This window comes from Mesoplodon densirostris, chromosome 12, assembly GCF_025265405.1.
Source record: "Mesoplodon densirostris isolate mMesDen1 chromosome 12, mMesDen1 primary haplotype, whole genome shotgun sequence".
NCBI lineage: Eukaryota > Metazoa > Chordata > Mammalia > Artiodactyla > Ziphiidae > Mesoplodon > Mesoplodon densirostris.
The window spans coordinates 33,095,763-33,116,052 of NC_082672.1; the positions used below are offsets into that span (position 1 = coordinate 33,095,763).

The following is a 20,290-nucleotide window of genomic DNA, read 5'->3' on the forward strand; positions in this document are numbered from 1 at the left end:
GTGCTAGGTAGTGTTCCTAAGTACAAGAAGGCCGGCAAGTGCCTGACAGGGAAGATATGTGTAACAGATAAGCTTCATCAGGCATGAGTTACAGCGCTGGTGGCCATGAGTTCAATGTTACCGAATCAACAATAGACAAACAGGTTGTCTTCACACAGAAACATAAAACAAGGTTAGTGCTGATCGGCTGACGAGAATGTTGTGACCAGAGGCTCCCAGGAACCTAACCCTGTATTTCCCCTAAGCGCAATGATTCAGTAGTATTTACGGAATATAACTACCATAAATAACGTGAATCAAATGTACCTGTTTACCGCACTCTCCCTACTGCACAGCAATCCTTCTAGACGTGCTTGGCCAGTTCCCTCTCCCATTCTTCACAATGGCCTTTTTAAACCTCCTCCCTCTCCTTCAGCTACCAATCCCACTATCTCTATCGTCAATCTCAGCTGACGATTTACCTCCAGAAGTTGTCTCCAAACTGGCAAACCTGCCCACACCCACCACACCCACCTTTTCCTGCTCTCCCCTGCAGAACCCAAGGAGAGATTCCCCTGCTGGCGAAGGCTTGGCTCTCCTCATATACTCTGGATCCCATCTTCTCCCATCCCTTCTTTGTCAATTATCTGCTCTCTCTGAGCCTTCCAATCCTCTGCTCCCTAATGACTTCTTCAGAATTCAAGCACTCTCGCGCCAGTCTCTTCTCATTACAACAAAAAGGGAGGGATGGGGCCTCCCTGGTGGCGCAGTGGTTAAGAGTCCGCCTGCCGATGCAGGGGATACGGGTTCGTGCCCCGGTCTGGGAGGATCCCATATGCCGCGGAGCGGCTGGGCCCGTGAGCCATGGCCGCTGGGCCTGCGCATCCGGAGCCTGTGCTCCGCAACGGGAGAGGCCACAACAGTGAGAGGCCCGCATACCGCAAAAAAAAGAAAAAAAAAAAAAAAAAAAAAAAGGGAGGGATGAGGGAGAGAGCAAGAAAAAGTAAAGAAAAAACTATCTCTTAGGCTTAGACAAATTCGTGTACACTCTTGGTGAAAATCTAACAACTGATAAACTTTTTTGGAGCACAAAATAGCAATATGCATCAAAATGTAAACATCCTTAACTTTCAACCTGGTAATTCTAGGGATGGCTCCTACAGACATACTCACTATGCAAAAAACAAAACAAAACAAAACAAAACAAAGGCCAACAAAAAAACACCGAAATATAAAAGGATGCTCACAGAGGCACTGTTTGTAATAATGAGAAAGTGAAGACCACTCAGTTGTTCATCAATATGAGAACAATTAGATAAACTGCAGCAATTCAGTGAAATGGAATACTACTCACTGGTTAAAAATATTATATACGTATAATATAATATATAAGATACAGTGTCACAAAAGCAAGTTGCATAATATTATGTGTGATATCACTTACATGTAAAAAAGAGAAAAATATATTTATACATATTTTTACATGCATAGAAAACATCTGGAAGGAACACCACGAACTCACAAGTGTCATTATCTTTGGGATACAGAATGAGGAAAACAGGGTGGACACAGAACTTCTATTTTTTTTAATTATATATACTCTTACACTACCTGACATTTCCAGGATGAGCAAACATTAATTACTGTAATGATAAAAAAAAAAACTAGACAAACTAAAATAAATTTCCTTTAAAACCAAGTGTTGAAACACACACACACACACACACACCCCTCCCTTAAAAAGTTTCCCTTGTCTTTTACAGCCAACTTCTTAAAAGCAGTCTATGCTTACTGAATGTTTTCATAAATCTCAGTTGTTCTGAGAACTATATAAGCTAATACATGGAAAACACTCAGCTCAGCATCTGTCCCATGGTACACGCTATGTAACGGTATGTTATTATTTATGGTGACTGTCATCATCCAGCTATCAGATGAGACTGTGTTGTGTAGGAGCCAAACGTCTTACAAATCCACTAAGTCACTGAAGGAAAGCTATGATAACTAAAACTAATACACATCCTGGTCTTATTCTTTGAGGAAAATTTTAAAAGATACATACCCCTGACTCAAGGAAGAGAAGAAGAAGGAGGCAAGTACATAAAGGAAGAAAAAAATTCTAAGAGCTTTCAGTAATATATTGGACTAAGATATGCCTAATTGACTTGGACATCCTTTCCCAAAAAATTTCAAAGAGATACCTTGGAATACTGAAAGTAATATAAATATCCGTTGGTCTGTTCCTTATGTTAAGGAACATGGTATGGTAAAGCCTATGGCGTCAGGCAGACCAGGGGTCAAATCCTGGTTCTACTACTTTGAAGCTGTGCGGCCTTGTATACCTCACTTAGCCTCTCTGAGCCTCAGTTCCTTCATCTATAGAACAGGGATGAAAAGGCGTTCTTGCAAAGATTAAATGAGGTAATGTTTACAAAACGCTAAGCACCGTGCCTGGCATAAAGTAAGCACTCAACAAATGGCACCTTTTCCCATTATTAAATCCCTATAATCACTATTTTGTTTTAAAAATAAAGATGAGGCAAAGCTTACCTCAGCCACAGTGAGGACGCAGTACACGGACTGATGCTCAGGGTCCACGCCTTCTAATTTCATGCCAACTTTAAACCCATTTTTGTTATATGGAAAAGATTGATACTAAAATGCAAAATGACAGCAGTTTTAGTGAGTTATCACCATTCTTAAATAAAGACTATATAGCCAAATACATAAACAACTCCTAAAAATCCAAAAGAAAAGGATCACTGGGTCATCTCATGGAAAAATGGACAAAGACTATAAACAGGAGACAGAAAAGGAAATTTAAATGTCTTATCGGCTTAAAAAGATGCTCAATCTCCCCCATAAGAGTCAGACAAAGTAAAATTACAGTAAAATATACTTCACCTATCAGACTGATAAAGGTCAAAAAGTTTGGTTACAGCACATTGGCAAGGCTCTAGGGAAAGAGACGCACACATACATCGCTAATAGCGACATAAACTTGTACAAACTCTAGCAATCTCATGATATCCATAAAAAAGAACATTCTCTTTGACTCAGCAATTCTAATCTTGGGAAATTATCCAACAGAGATAGCCACATATGTGCTAAAGGAGAGGTGTACGAGGTTATTCACCAAAGCATTTACTTACCAAAAGACTCATGTATATATAGTATATATTCCATATATACATAGTGTATATATATATATATATATATATATAGTATATATTCCATATATACATAGCATTTCATCTTATATCTGTTCCATAATAATTTAAGGTGGTCCCTACCGACACATATATGTGTGTCATACTCATGTAATATATATGACATACAGATATGACATACATGTCAATCAATAGGGAGCAGCTTACATTATTATGGAACAAACATAAGATGGAATACGACGCATCAGTATAAAAGACTGATGAAGTGGTTAGATGAACTGAGATGGAATCATCTCCAAACTAAGTTAGACAAAAAAGCAAAGTCCAAAACAGTATGTGACATATGTTATCATTTGGTTAAAGACAGGGAGGGGAGGATTTCTGTCTATATATTGCTTATATGTACATACAATTTTCTTATAGTGCCTTCATGTTTTAATCACATGAATGTATTACTGATTCAAGTAATTAGCTGTATTTAAGCTTTTTAAAAAAAATTGTAAAAAAGTCTATTCTGCAAAGGACCAAAGTTGCAGAAAATAATTATACAGAACAAGTCATATGCAATTAATATTACATATTAAATATTTTAATGTAGATGTAATCATCCCAACATTTACTATTCACCACTTTTTAAAAAAATTTTATTGAATACTCACCACTTTTTAAAAACTCTTGTGTTCATACATATATATAACAAAGTACTGATGGCAGATTTATTACACACCATGATTAAATATAATTAAATCATTTAAACCAAGGGTCAGCAAACTACAGTCTAAGGGACAAATCCAGCCCACCACCTATTTTTGTAAATAAAATTTTACTGGAATACAGCCATGTTCATTCATTTATGTATTGTCTCTAGCTACTTTCATTACAAGAAGAGAGTTGAGTTGTTACATCCGAGACCACATACCCCATAAAGCCTACAATATTTTCTATTGTCCTTTATGGAAAAAGTTTACTGACCCCTGGTCTAGCCCAGAGACAGCAGTTCCCACTCAGAACTACTTTTATTGATTTTAAATCACTTATGATCAAATATTTTTCCATAGTTATATAGTAACCCATCTTTTGATGTTTTGTTGTGATATTATGTAAACCACAGTAACTCATTTTTATTCTCCCAAAGACATAATGTTGACATGAAATTTTATGCTAGTTCTTCTTTATCTACTAGTTTTTCAGTAGTAGTAGAAACATCCCTTTTAAAATCAATGAGAAAGCCTGGTAAATATTGAGAAGAAAGAGCACACGCACGTGCGTGCGTGTGCGTGGGGTGTGCTCATGCACATGGCACTGGGGAAGGTGTGCGTATAAATGCTAGCTGCCCTCGGAGGCACCCCTCCACATATGAAAAACAATATGTTTGAGAAATTATCCCAAGTCACATTTCCTAAACAGACAGTAGAAACGGCAGTACCAATTCCAGAGAAGCGTTATGGACAATGTTTCTAGAAGGGCCAGTACCTCCTTGAACAGCTTTGCTGGCACTGCCACAGCTTTTTCCTCTTCCAGGTAGGACGCCCAGCACCAAGCTTTCTTTCCTTTAGGAGGCAGACCTGAAAAGCGAATGAAACTAAAATGATAGAATTTCCAAATCTAAGAAATCAGAGTGGTACACTATGAACTCTCACTTCCCTAACTATCCCCAGGCCTGGCTCTTCTCTTACTTTCATGGCTGGTATTTCTCAATCTCTTTTCCTGGCTCCTCTTCCAAAGAAATGAGAGCTAACAAGTGAACTGTGTGTATGTCCAGGTATGAGTGTAGAGAAAAGAAGCAGAAGAACTTAAGGTTAATGAAGAAGATGTAGTAGGAAGCCAAGAAAGAACAGTACCATGGAAGCTACAGCAAGTAAGAGCTTCTTCTAGAAGCAGGATGATCAAAATTTTTTTCCTAAGGAATCAAGAAGTTGAGGACTGAGAAAAGGTCAGTGCACTGAGTGGTTAGGGACTGACTGCTAATCTTTCTCCAAGATTTAAAAAAAAAAGGGGGGGGGGAATCAAGGTGCCAAAGGCCAAATTGAAGTAGCAAAAGAATACATAAATGATAAACATATGGAGTCAGCAAATATCAATTTTATTTGGGATTAATTTGACAAAAAATGAAAATGAAAGAAAGGATGTAACAGCTTGATGGGTATTAAAATTGGAGGAATGGTATTTTGGGGATGAGATTGCAACAGGCAATGATGAAGCTCATGAAGAGGAAAAAAAATGGAACACCTAAGAGGGGGGAAATGACTGAAGGAACAAGGTCACAGAAGGGCCAGAGCCCTGAGAGTAGAAATGAAGGGGAAGGAAGAGTCAGGATAAAGACACTTTTGAGGCAGAGTGCAGAGTAACTGAGCATTTACTCCCTTTCATTTCAGTGACATAAGATAGAAGGTCATCTCCCCCAAAACCTAAAAGTTAGGCTGTGTGCTTGACACAGGTAGAAATATCTCAAACTCTTTTTGAGCAATTAAGAGCTGAATGAGCGAGGAATGCAGCCAAACCCGGAAGAGGAGCGCTGGGTTCAGGCCTGGATTTGCAGGGACAATGTGACTGGCAGGTCAGAACGGGACTGTGCAAAGTAGAGTGACCTAACATGGAGGACCGGCCAGCCAGATGTGGCAGGTCCTTTCTTTGGATACAGCCTAGTGGGGCACACGGAGGCTTCTATGGAGATGACCCAAGGCCCACGATGAATAAGGCAGCGAGTTCATCCACCAAGTACTGCAGGGCAGGGCCTCATGAGAGTAAAGGACTAGATTCCTCATGAGAATAAAGTGTTCCTTGAGGAACAAAGAAAAAAAAAGGTACCAGCTCAGGAGGTCATGGTTGAGAGGAAACTTTAAAAATCTATAACCTTAGGAAATGAATAGGAACAGAGGTTTTAGTCAAAGCGCATAAGTAAAAGTACCTACTGGATGGAAAAATAAATAATGGAAAGTGGTCTCAAGTTTGCCCTGACACTACTCAAAAGTTGCTAATTTCCACTTCTCCCCCTTATCTACTTCTTCTAAACTCTAATTTTTATTGACACAATTTAATCAAAGAAAACCCCCAAATGATCCTTTAACTGCCATAGTGTGCATTACAATTAAGACTAAAATGTCTACCTGTGTGAAATCTTTTCAGCTTCATAAAGTTACAAATAAAATCTTCCTTTCATCAACTCACCCTGCTTTAATACAGCCGAATCACCTCGCCTTTTCCTTCGGGCTCTCTGCGAACCCCTCAGGATTCTTCCATCCTGTTTGTTTTCCTACAATAAGGAAGAAAAGTTTATGATTTTAAAAAGTTCATGAAATTGGCACCAATGAAAAGTTAGAGAGCTGTCAGAAAGCATTATTTTTGGGGGGACTCTTCTTCAATTTCACTTCATAACTTTTAAAAGAAAGTAAGAATATAGGTCACTTGAGAACTGTGTTGCTATTGGCCTGAGGTCCTTACAAAATAAGAACATTTCCAAGAATTACACTCTGTTATAGTACAGATACAGCTCCCACCTCCTTGAAACACTTTCTTCTTTCAGCTCCTGGACCACTCTGTTCTGGTTTCCCTCATACCTCACTGGCCCCTCTTTCTCAGTCCCTTTGCTGACATCTCCTGCAACCTAATCCCCTTCTCTTCTTTATCTAATCATTCTCCCTAGGTTTTAAAGATCATTTGTCTGCTGAATATCACACATCCGTATCTCTAGCCCTGACCTCTTCCCTAGCTCCACATTCATGTATCCAGATGCCTACTTGGGATCTTCGCGTGGATGTCTAATAAGAATCTCAAACTCACGACGGCCAAAGGACTCTAGATTCTATACTCCACTCTGGCCTTACCATTCTCAAGTAATGGCATGATTAGCCAGTCAATAGTTCAAGCCAAAAAGCTAAGAGTTATCTCTGATTCTTCTCTTTCCCTCACACACCCTGACAACCCTACCTTCAGCATCTATCTCAAATCCACTGACTTCTATCTTAAACAGCCCTCTTATTTAGTCACTGCAATAAACTCCTAACTGGTTTCCTTGATTCTACTCTTGCTCTCACATGTCAAAGCTAGAGTGATCATTTTAAAACATTAATCCCATCAAAGTATTCCCCTGCCTTCAACTTTCCAATGGCTTCCTATCATACTCAGAATAAAGTGAAAACCCATTACTCTGGTTTACCATAAAGCCCTGGACCACACAGAACTCTTCAGCTTCATCTTACTCCATTCTCCCCTAGCCCTCAAGGCTCAACTACCTTGTCTTCTTTATTTCCTTAAACAAAACACGCTACACGCATTCTTATCTTATGGTCTTTTCCCTAGCAATTCCACTGCCCCACAGGGCTTCTCACTCCCAACTTTTTTTCTTATTATTCATATCACATTGTCCAAGCCACCCTCCCTAGGAGGCCTCACTGATAACCCAACTTAAAGCAGTCAGATCATCTTAATGCCCCATTGTAATTCTCAGCATAGCACTCATCACAGGCTGATATTTCCCCGGTTTATTTTGTTAATTTTATGTCCCCTTAACAAGAATGTAATGTCCCTGAGGAAAGAAACCCTGTCTTCCTGCTGTCTTATTCATCCCTGCATTCCCAACTCCTAAAACAGTGACTAGCCAATAATCGTTGCTCAATATTGATCTTAAGGAAAATGCTTTGAGACCTCAAAGTTCTCTTTTCGTATAGAGTTACTAATAAATATTTTAGAGGGGGGATGTTTATGTTTTAATTAGCATACTGTGAATTAGTTTTAGCTAAATATACCTGACATTTATCTGCCATTTTATACCTACTCACCTAGTTTTATGATATCTGTCTGCAATTTACCAAAATGGGATTGGCATTTTGCTGTCAAGAGGAGTCTAAAATTAATTTGCGAAACTGCAGGTTCTCCTGGTGCCGCTCTCACTGCAGCAGTAAATTCCAGAACATCCTACTTCTTCACCCTGAGGAAGGGGTACTACTATTTATAACTCCCATCTTGAGATGAGGACAGTGACACAGAGAGGGCAGGTGGGTAACCTCCTGATGGTAAAACAAGGTCATGGAACCAACATGTGAACTCAGGTAACTGGCTCCAGAGCCAGTGCCTTGGGCCGCGGTGCTACCCGCGAAGGAAAAGCCCTGTGGGTACTAACCGTCTCCTCATCTCGCTCTTCCTCCTCTTTGGAGTCCGCTTTCAGAGATAACTTTGGCTTTTTCTTCCGACTACACTTAGGATCTTCCTCCTCATTGTCTTCTCCCACGTCCCTTTCTTCCTTCTGATCTCTGCTGAATTTATAAACCCAAAAAAGTGACAGGAGACAATACCCATCAAATATCTGCATGTTGATTAGCAAACGCAAAAATCATTTAAAAAATATTTAACCACCAGGAGAATGGTGTACATATCATCGATAAGAGACACTTCAAACCACCATCATGTATAACACTGTCGAGACAGAAAGTGGAAATTAGCTTATGTATTAATTTATATAATTAATTATTATAATTAGGTAATTAATGATATAATTTTAAAAGGGCACCAGCACTACAGGTGAAACAGGTTCTAACAAGTTTAAAATTATTTGTCTTCCACAGCTGCCATCCATACTAATAAAAGAATCGATTATTTAGAGATATTCTAGTCTTCAGGGGCAATTTTAAAGCAAAGATCTAGCACTTATTAAGAATGCCAAGTCCAACTGAAAAAGGCCAAGTGTAACTTTGTAAAACATCAGGTGGCTAATGAAAACAGACAATTCTCCAGCCTGTTCTGATTAAAACACATGGGAAACTCCACTCAAACATAAATGCCAAGTCATTTATTTGTAGTATACAAGTATGTACAGGAAATACACCTTGTGGGTGATAAGCTGACCTTGTCAGACAGTTCCCAATGACAGTCACACCACCCTGACTCGGAATCCTCAATCCATCCTGAGATCAGTAGTAACACAACTACCACACTACTCACTATGGCCATTCAGCGGATTCTCAGTCAGGAGACGCTTCAGTCCATTTGTGGAGTTTTAGCTGAATTACCTAAGACCTCCCAAAATATAAACAAAAGTGTGTTTCCACAAACATGAGTATCATTAAAATGTGTGTGTAGCCCAAAGAAATCTAAATACTCTTGGCTGGGGAGCAATAAAATTAATGTAAACAAAAGGCTAAAGAAAGAGGCAGAGGTTGTATTGCAGCTAGGACGTGAACAGCACAACTCAGTTCAGACATGACCAAAGACCCCAGTCCAGTAGTGGGATCAGGGTCCAAGTGTCTCCAAATGGAAAGTCTCTGGGGGAAAAAAGATATTTTTGGATGACAGACATCAGAAAGCACAAAACCTCTGTATTCCCAAGCACCAGGCCCTTGGACTCTAAAACTCATTTTATAGATGGAATGGGGGCAAAAACCTACTTGTCTTTGACATGCCGAGCACAATTCTGGCTGCAATAGTTTCCTCCAGAAAGACACTCATCTATGTTGCCATACTGACAACAGTTCTCACAGAATTGAAGCCCTTCTACTTTCACTGGATCCTTCAACCTGAAAGGCATCCCAGTCTTCTCGGAAAAGACTAGAAGACGAAAAGAAGAAAAAAATTTAAAACCGTGACAGAAATCATTGCAAAACACATTTAGACTTTTTCTTCTAATAATTTTGTTAGCAACACAATAAAAGAATAATGTTTGTTGAATGAATGAATGAATGATCAAACTACATAGCGCTTGGGAGGGAGAAGAGGATGGGCTTGACAGGAATCACTCAAATTATTTACATAACACACAAAAAAAATCTTCAGAAAAGGTAAACAAAAGCTTGTCCAAGGCCTTTTCTACAGAATTCAAAGTAAAGTGAAGAAAATTTCATTAGTCACCAAATTCAGAAGATGAAACCAACCACCCATAGAATCCTATACAGCTGTATCTTTTTGACAAAACTTTAAAAGGGTTATCTATGTTATATAGTGTTTTTGATGAGTGACTCTTTTACTTAATGGGCTGAATCAACATCTTTCTATTTTACTTTTAATGTAGAAGATCTCCTAAATCATAATTATCCATATTGTCTAGGAGCTCACATTTCCTTTTGCTTGAATCGTTAGGCTAATCATTCATTCAGCAAACATTTATTAGGCACCAATTTACGCTAGACACTGATAATGACAGTATAGACCTTGCCCAAGAGAGCTCACAGTCTAGAAGAGAAGACAGACAAGAAAACCAATATTTATAATAAAATGTGATACATGCAATAATTGAAGCATGAACAAGTTCCAGAAGTAGTACAGAGGAAGAAGTGACTCATCCAGCCCGGGGGGAGGTCAAGGAAAGATTTTCTGATATAAAGCCTCAACAGGGTTTTGAAGGCCAAGGAGGAATTTACCAACTGGACAAAGAGAGAAACAGCATCCCAGCCAGAAGAAACAGCATGAGCAAAAAAGGCAGGAAAGTATGAAACCGCATGATATGCTGGGAGAATTTTATGTAATTCAGTGCTGCTGGCCCTGCCAGAACACAGCATACAAAGAACAGAACAGAGAGCAAAGACACAAGGCAAGCAGGTGGGTGCGGGTCACCCAGATCTTTGTCTGTTTTGCTAAAAAGACAATAAGAAGTTGGTGAAGTGTCAGATAAGCAATCTACACAAGTTCCTCTGACTTCGGTGTGTGGGATAAATTGGGGGAAATCAGAAGCAGAGTGATTCTTTAGGAGCCCGTCTGCAGTAATTCAGGTGAGAGGTGATTAGGCCCTAAACTAAGGCAGTGGCAGTGATAATAGGTAGAAAAGGCCAGATCTGAGACGTATTTAGGAAATAAAAACCAAGAGGATTAAGTAACAGGCTATGGGGCTGGGAGAGAACAAATTCAGGATGACTCCTAGATTTCTTGCTTGTCCACTGGGTGGATGGTGCTACCATCAATTGATATTACGGGCTACAGAAGAAAAAGCAGGTTGGGGGGAGGGGAGAAAGAAATAGAAAATGAATCGCATTTCAGACATGTGGAGTTTGAGGTACCTGTGGGACATCCAGGTGGAGATGTCCAGTAGGCAGGTGGAAATACGGGCCTGGAGCTCAGGGGAGAGGTCGGGGCTGGAGATATAGATTTAGGAGTCATCAGCATATAGGTGTTAGTTACAACCATCGGAGTAGATGAGAAAAAAGTGGCAGGCTTTTGGCTAAGTCACCTGGGTAGGCTATTACAACATGGATTTACTGGATAACTTCCAATTAACCTTATGCTATGACAGATCTGGCATAAAGAAAAAGACACTTTATAGTTATTTTAAAATATAAAAGCTGGTTCCATATTAGTCTCGTCATAGAAATTGACCTAAGAATATGTGACACAAAGATCACCCAGGATTTTGAAAGTTCCAGCCTATTATAAAACCTTATGTATTCTTACATTAAAACTCTTCAAAAAAAAAAAAGAAAGGACAATGCAGATGACCTGTTCTTACCTTCTTGAGCAGTTGGTACCATCCAAGTTGTGGTAGCTGTTGCTTTTTTAACATTTTCCATCTCACTCTCATCTGTTATAACTTCCAAGGCGCCAAACTCATTTACACGGAACTAGCGACAATAGCAGAAAGAAGCAAAATTTACAAAAGCGCTCAGAAAAGTCATCATTTAATGGCTGGCACATGTAGTCTTTAAGCAAATGAACTACGTTTTTATAAAGTTAATTTCAACAACTATATCCAGAAAAGCCTGCTACTGCTATTAAGCCCTTTGCATTTACCAATTCTGGAATTTCAGGAAGGGAGAATAGAACAATGCGACAAAGAACGTCTTAAGGATACAAACAACCACCCCTGCACTGTCCTATGGAGTTGCCAGCTCACTTATATGGCTTATAATTTCAAACACTATTTTTTTTTTTTTGCTAAGACTGTTTTTCTTATTTCATATTCCTGCTTATTTGATGATCAAAGTCAGTAAAAGGAGAATTACTGTTTTCCCAGGAATCAACTTGTCTCACCCAAGTTCACCTAGTTCAAAGAACAGGAATATCATCATTCTAGAAATTGTGATTTGCATGTCCCTATCCCCATATTCCAAGATATGAGGAAGGAAGGCTAAGCGTGAGTCATGGGACCCCTGGCCCTATACCTCCTCTTTCTTTCACTGCTCTTTAGAATTCTCTGTTATATTCATTCACTTCTAGTCCTCCTAAACTAAACCACTGGTAATATCTATGAGATGTGAACAAGCTTACTAGCTTCAGGCCAATTTTATCACTAAAAAGTAAGGGCATCTTGGTTTCATGGGCATTTTTGACCCCAAATATTGAAAATTTCCTCTCACCTCATGGCGAGTCTCAAACCAAGTATTCTTCTGCAATCTCCTGGACATACAGTTTATGTGTTGAAGACTTTTAACCACTACCTGTGTGCAGGGGCCCCATTCTCTTTGAAACAGCTAGGTTTACTCTCATATTCACGAAGGTCAAAGTTATTCTGTATTCCTTCTGTTTTTCCACAAAACAGAATGACATTAGGGATCCACTAATCTTGACAGGGGATGAAGAGCTAGAAAGCTCAAAATTCAAAAGGATTATAAAACTTTCGGCTTAAAGTTTTTAGATCTCTCACAGAAATATAGATGAGCATGCAAATATGCAGTATTTAAATTAGGCCTTCCACTTCCCAATCTAAAAATCTATTTGGTCAACATGCCAACAGAATGATTTATTTTACCAAACTAGATTCAGACTACAAGTCAGAAACACCATAAGCAAAAATTACAACTAATTATTCTTTCCACCAGGTGAAAATAGCACCTTAAACAATTTTCTGCACATAGTCTACAATTATTAAAAGCTTTCTAGACTGAACAAGTGACATAGTTAAGGAAGGTGAAAATGTTTTCTCTCTATTTCATATTCCAGATACAAGTTCCCAGGTAACATGTATATACTAAACCTAGTGCGTTCACCTAAAAATGTCAGTTTAGGAGGTGGTAAAAAGTCAATTGGAAGGGAAAGAGCTAAAAATAACTTTACTTTTTGAAAAAAAAAAAAAATTTTAAATGACCAACTCTGAAACCAGAATATTTCAAAATAAAGCTGACAGTACCATCTACTGGGCAAGAGTAGAAAAGCCAAGCCATCATGATTATTAATTAATGATGTTAAAAACTATGGCAGAAAATCAATTCTGAACGAAAAATTTTTAAAAACTGGCACCAGCCCAGGTAAGTAAGTTTATTTTTACTACATGTTGATGTTAATTTAAACTTTTTTGACAAATAAAAAATGTGGGAAATAGCACAAAACATTTACATTACACAGAAAGTGTCCTGTGGCTTAAATTTCCAAATTGCTGCTAAACTACACCTTGGCATTTCAAACACTGAGAAAGAGAACACAGCTGAGTGGAATCTTCAAATCAAAATTCAGACCTATTACACCTGGGAGTTCTAGGTTCAAATACTTTCAAAGTTAAAAGGTAATATTCCCACATCACAACACTTAATTCCAGTTATCTTTTCCCTCTCGTAATAGTTATTGCCAGTAACTGACCTACAGTCTAAGCACAAAGTAAAGATGCAGTGCACTTAGGGAAACGGTTAACTCCCGTAAGCCAGGGACCCATGGATGGACGTAAGGGGTTGATAAATCCCAGGAAATATATGCAAAATTATGGTTAAGGGCACATATATGTTTATCTGGGGATGGAGTTTATAAGTTTTATCATATTCTCAAAGGCATCTTATAACCCTGAAAAAAATTTAATAATCTACTCTAACCAAAGTTACTTTATTTCAATAATTAGAACATTCTCTAACACTATATACAAAAATAAACTCAAAATGGATTAAAGACCTAAATGTAAGACCGGATACCATAAAACTTCGAGAGGAAAACATAGAACACTCTTTGACATAAATTATAGCAATAGTTTGCGGGGTCAACCTCCTAAAACAAAGGAAATAAAGGCCAAAAAAGGGGGGACCTATTTAAACGTAAAAGCTTTTGCACAACAAAGGTAATCATCAACAAAAGGAAAAGATAACCTACTGAATGGGAGGAAATATTTGCAAATGATATGACCAATGAGGGGTTAATATCCAACATATATAAACAGCTCATACAACTCAACACCAAAAAACAAGCAGCCCAATTAAAAAATGGGCAGAAGAACTGAATAGACATTTTTCCAAAAAAGACATACAAATGGCCAATAGACACATGAAAAGATGCTCAACATCATTAATCATCAGGGAAACGCAAATCAAAACCCCAATGAGATATCACCTCACACCTGTCAGAATGGCCATCATCAAAAAGGATACAAATAACAAACGTTGGCAAAGATGTGGAGAAAAGGGAACCCTCCTGCACTGTTGGTGGGAATGTAAACTGGCACACCCACTGTGGAGAACAGTGTGGAGACTTCTCGAAAAACTAAAAATAGAACTACCATATGACCCAACAATTCCACTCCTGGAAATATATCCAAAAACCCAAAATCACTAACTTGAAAAGATACATGCAACCCAATGATCATAGCAGCATTATTTACAATTGCCAAGATATGTGAGCAACCTAGTGTCCATCAACAGATAAATGGATAAAGAAGATGTGAGAGAGATATGTATATCACATACTATATATTATATATATATATAAAACACACACACACACACAATGGAATACTACTCAGCCATAAAAAGAGAATGAAATTTTGCCATTTGCAACAACATGGATGGACTTGGAGGGCATTACACTAAGTGAAACAAGTCAGACAGAGAAAGACAAATACTATATGGTATCACTCATATGTGGAATCTAAAAAATACTGATACAACAAACTAGTGAATATAACAAAAAGAACCACACTCACAGATATAGAGAACAAACTAGTGGTTACCAGTGGCGGCGGCGGGGAGGGGCAACATGGGGTAGGGCATTAAGAGGTACAAACTATTAGGTATAAAATAAGCTACAAGGATATATTGTACAACATGTGGAATATAACCAATATTTTATAATAACTATAAATGGAGTATAACCTTTGAAAACTGTGAATCACTATAGTGTACCCCTGTAACTTACAATAAAAAATTAAATTAATCAAAGTGTTTTTAAAGCATCGTATCATATGCAAAAAGACACAGGGATCAATTTTTTGACTTCTCAATTTTTTTGTCTTCCACATTATTACTACTGTAAAAAATATTGGACAGCATAGGCTGTTAGTTAGGTGCTGCTAACATTACTGAGTTCCACTGATGAAATTCCAGAAAGACTGACACATTTCCTAACATTTTTTTCCCCAATAAAATACTCAAATTCTGAAATTGGTAATGCTTTTATGAATGGTGCTGCAACTATAGACACTTGATATAATCACTTTTTTTAAAGTTATGAGTTCTTTTAACCTAGACATCTAAAAAGCACTATAAAAAATTAGCAACTGACTCCATTCTACAATCAAGAATGTCAAAATTATAAACTTTACAAAAGGGCTTTATTAAGCAAATCAAGCATATCAGCTGACACTGTAACTTCTGTTAGTGGATACATCTAGGTCAATCAGAAAACAATTACGCCTGAAATATATAAGGGGTTGAAAAGGTTTTGTTTGTTTGACTTGGCTTAAGCTACGTTTTATTTTATTCATTCTCTTTACTTTTGCTTATAGAGGCAAAGGATCTTTAGCCTATTTGTGCCTGTCTTTAATAATAGATCATTAAAAGACACTGCTGAGATTATTGTTTTCATTACTTTCAGTGTTGAAATAGGAGTTCTACTTAGCAATCTGTTTTAAGGACAAAGATATTTAGTAACTAAACTGTTGTGAACGTCAATCGAGGCAAAACCCTGCAATAAGAGCGCAGTGAATTTTCCAGTTGGGTTTCTGCATCACTGCTGCTGGGTGTTGCTCTTGGTTAAGTGGCAACTATTCTTTTGAGATAAGATGCTATCACTCTCAGGAGTGTACTGACCTTTTACTGAGGGGCTCCGGAAGACTAAATCCTTATAACCCAGAGGAATAATTCTCTGCAGATAAATTTCAGAAATCATAAGAAGTTTAGGCAGAGAATCGCTTACGGACAGCAAGCCCTACCGTGCATCTTTCCGCAAGTCTTACCACTTAGTTGCCTGCCTGTTCTTACAGCTGGCCCTGAGATATTAATCTACAAACACAGATTTGCATTTTAAAGGAACAAATTAGGCAATGGTAACGTTTACAAAGCTTGTTTAAGTAAAAATGTCTTGTTAATGACTACAATATTTTCCAGGGGGCCAGTGGACACTTGTTGTTCCCTAACGCTATACTTTCGGATGCTAGCCCCTCTTCTGTATGCCCCTTTCTCTCCTTCCTCCCATCCCTGCCCCCAAAAGTCTTCACACAGTTTCCCACCTATTTTCAGGCACCTAAACCTCACATGACACCTGCTTCCAAAGCCTTCCTCATCCCTCCAGCTAACATAATACCTCCTCTAAACTGCTGTAACATTTCCCTTTCATCTCTTTTGATATGAAAACATTTCTCTTGTTAGGAGAATAGCAGTGGTAAGAGAATCAATTTTAAAATCAGAAAAGCCTGGTTTTAAGACCCAGTTCTGCCAGTAACGCACTGTCTGACCTTGCTTGAGCAAGTGACTTAAGCACTCCGGGTCTCTGTTTCCCCATCTGTAAACTGACAACAGTGACAGAAACTCCCTCAAACGGGTTAAATAAGAGAATTAAAAGACGTAGGTCAAGCGCTCACCAGGGAATAAGTTCTCTATTCTTTCTGCTACTGCACCCAAATAAGGAGATTTTGCGCTCTGTTTTATATAAGGGTTGGTTAGCCCAGTGTGAAGGGGGGAATGGGGATGCCAGCAACGGGGACCCGTAAAAAGGGACCAAGGTGTGAACTAGTTGGCTGGGCTGGAAACGGGGTGGCACAGAGGAGTGAAATGAGATGCAGCTGGAGAGGAAAGTAGGGGCTAGACCACCAAAAAACTCTTGTGGTAAATGTAAGGGGTTTGAACTTTATCACGAAGGATACAGGAAACTGCTAAAGGATTTTAAGCAGAAGAGCGATATCACTTGACTGGCCAGCAGTCATGAGGCTTTTACAGAGAAAAGTTCTTTCAAAATGGCAATAAACTGAAGCATATTAAAACCTGTTCCCATGATAAGAAACCAACTTCTATATATTAGCTGAATTAACTTCAGCTGGTTGTCTTAGGGATCGCACATTAAGAAAGCCATATGCCTTCGCCCATTAAAAAAGAGAAGCTTCCAGTGTCAAATAGGCAGAGCATGATGCAGGAGAGTAAACTGCATGATTTATTCAAAGTTCTTTCCAATAACTTAATTATGAAAAATCAATTGCTTAATCAGATCTCTTAGGCAGCTCAAATTTTCATATGAGGAGCAAATGAATCAGATATCCTAAGCAATATAATCAACTGGCTAGTCTTTGAATCTCCTCAGATAAAAAGGGTTATAAAGTAGAAATTTTTTTTTAATTATTTTTTTAAATAGGGTATCTGTCAACAGCAGATAAAGTGAATTGGATACATGGTAATTACCCAAGTAATTAGATGAGTCTAAAAGTCAAATCAAATAACCCAGATTATAATACCCACTAAGTGGCTTAATTATCTGATTACCTTTATAAAAGTAATAGGTTAATTCCTAAAATCCATTGCTTAGAAAACCTTTAGGCAATCTAAATTTCTTAGGGATGGAGACTTCACTCTATTGTCAAAATCTAACTGAACAAAAATTATAAATTTCATCATCTACCTACATGGAAAAAAAAATAAGCCATTCAGAAGGAATAAAAATGTACAAGAAAAATAAGATGTTGAAGCAATAAAAAAAGGCAGTTTACATAATATACCATAAAGCAAGAAAAGATACAATTTGTTAAGTGTTTTACATATATTATGTTTTTCAATCCTTATAACCAGCTTATGACATAGATCCTATAACCCCATTTTACAGATAAAGATTGCAGAAACTTAGAATTTAAATAACAAAGCTCATTTAGCTAATTATGTGGCTGACATTATCAGAATCTTGAAGAGTTTTTCTTTCTCAAAAATTTCAGCACTCTATTTCCATCATATCTAATCCAGATGAACATTTGGAGAATGTTAGAGAAGATAAAACCCTTGGCATTCATTTAATTCCTTATTTTACCAAAGAGGAAATTGGCCCCAAAGAGATTAACTGACTTGCTCAAGGTCACATAGAACTAAAACTAAAAACCAAATCTCCTTTCCATATTTCACTAAACCTCACTGCAATATTTTTGTTAAACTAAACTCAGATAGCTATGTTGGCACACTGCACTTAATTAAACCTAAACCAACTAAAATCTAAGTATTTTTCCAACAAGAGGTGGACTGTCCAAATCTCACCACTGAGGATGGTCTAGAACAGTTTTGGCTCAGATACTTGTCAAGTGGCCACTAAAAGGGATTGGATTCCAAGAAGTCAATATTAGGGGGCAGGGATTTCTATTCAAGACAGGCCAGAACACCAAGCATTAGCAAGGCAAGCCAAGAGACAGCCAGTTAGGGAGGTCGGATGTTCAAACACCTGAGTGACTAAGTACAAACACAAAGTCTAAAGGGCCATGGACAGGTTCAAGGTCCCAGAGACAGGATCAGAGCAAAAGCAAATTAGAAATGAGAGGTGGGGTGGCTGACTTTCCAGGTGGGTGCTTGCACAACCCTGTCCCAGGGTGCAGCAGATGTGGTCCTGGAGTGGCTTTGGGGGGCTGGGGAAAAGGGGCAGGCTGAGCACCTAGAAAAGGAGTGGACTGAAGCAGTGCTCTCTGAGGAGAGGTCTCAGCTATACAAAAGCAGTCTCATTTACAGGAAGGACCAGCTTCTGAACAAGTGATTACACAAAAATCCATATTTACAGTTTACAGTATAAATAATTTAAGGGAGGTGAACAGTCCTGTTTATTCAATATTTTAACATTATCCAGTTTTAAAATAAGAAAACTAGGACACAGGGAGTGTGGTTTTTCACTTCAAGTTACAAAGCCCATTACTACAAAAAATATACAAAGCTAGACCTTCTAAGTCTACCACTTTTACATTTATTGGCCATCCTGATAGACTAAAACCTGAAACCATCCTCCTTGAAGCTATACATTAATTTCTACAAAATGCGTACAGATTGCAAAAATACTTCTAAGTCCCCTACCCCAAGTGACAAAGGCTTCTGCCAAACCATCAGCAGTTTTATCATCTTGAGATGCTGAGGACGAAGCATGATATAAAACTACAGCCACTATGCTTAATGCTTTTAATCCTTATTTCACATATGTGCTCAAATTCATTTTAATAATAAACACACACACACAATTTTATGTAATAAAGACAGCTTACCTTTAAATCACTTCCTGGTAATGTACCTACTCCATCCTTCCAATCCATAACACTGAATACATCAAACTCTTGACCACTTGTGCTAGAGGCAGATTCAGTCATGATTTTTTTTTAACCTGGAAGAGGAAAAAAGGGCATATCACTAAATATTCTACATACAAATCAGTTTTTATTTTAGTGTTCATTGCTTCAATTTCCCTTAATTACATAATTTTCTTGATCATAATATCCCATATCCAGAGATTTAGAAATAATTGCTTCAAAAATATTTTTCCTAGTGTAATCCACGGTAAATTACAGGAGAAAATATATTAATAAAAGTTCTAGGTTAAACAAAAAGTGCCATGGTAAATTTTTGCTAGTGTTAGAAGAGGAATTCATCATTTCATAGCATATTCACTTAGAACAAAAAATCATGATGACATATGGATAGAATTCTTCACCCTCTAATGAGTTCCCCCCACCCCAAGACATTCAAAAGAGAGTAGATGTGGATAAAGGATAGTATCCAGTATAAAATGTTGAAAAAGAGGCCATTTAGATTTTAAAAAAGAACAAGAAAATTCAGTCCATTATTGAATGCCATCTACACTAAATTTGACAGGTAAGTCTGTTCTATTAATACAATGAATACAATGAATATACAGCATGATTGATTCTTTCATGAAATTGATTTATTTAACTCAATTGAAATATCTGTCAAGTTGATGTTCTGAGAAACAGGAAAACAGTCTCAAAATGTACAGCAAACACAATTAGGCTATGTTAAGATAACCAATTTGGCTAGCTACATTGTGATAATGCTCTTAATTTTCATTTT

General features: G+C 37.9%; 1 protein-coding gene across 8 annotated transcripts in view; it reads right to left on the bottom strand.

Moving 5' to 3' along the window:
• The window catches only part of L3MBTL3 (L3MBTL histone methyl-lysine binding protein 3), a 128,236-nt gene that overhangs the window by 87,108 nt on the left and 20,838 nt on the right, over positions 1–20,290 (bottom strand). For 5 of the 8 annotated variants that reach the window (XM_060114370.1, XM_060114373.1, XM_060114372.1 and 2 more), the window contains exons 3-10: positions 19,471–19,586; positions 11,578–11,689; positions 11,132–11,206; positions 9,530–9,689; positions 8,269–8,401; positions 6,318–6,402; positions 4,623–4,714; positions 2,530–2,634 (exon numbers count right to left, since the gene is read on the bottom strand). In XM_060114370.1, the coding sequence (XP_059970353.1) occupies positions 2,530–2,634; positions 4,623–4,714; positions 6,318–6,402; positions 8,269–8,401; positions 9,530–9,689; positions 11,132–11,206; positions 11,578–11,689; positions 19,471–19,572 (864 nt within the window). In that variant the 5' untranslated portion in view covers positions 19,573–19,586. The remainder of the gene's footprint in view (positions 1–2,529; positions 2,635–4,622; positions 4,715–6,317; positions 6,403–8,268; positions 8,402–9,529; positions 9,690–11,131; positions 11,207–11,577; positions 11,690–19,470; positions 19,587–20,290) is intronic. The other 3 variants (XM_060114376.1, XM_060114378.1, XM_060114377.1) reach the window with 3 other exon arrangements.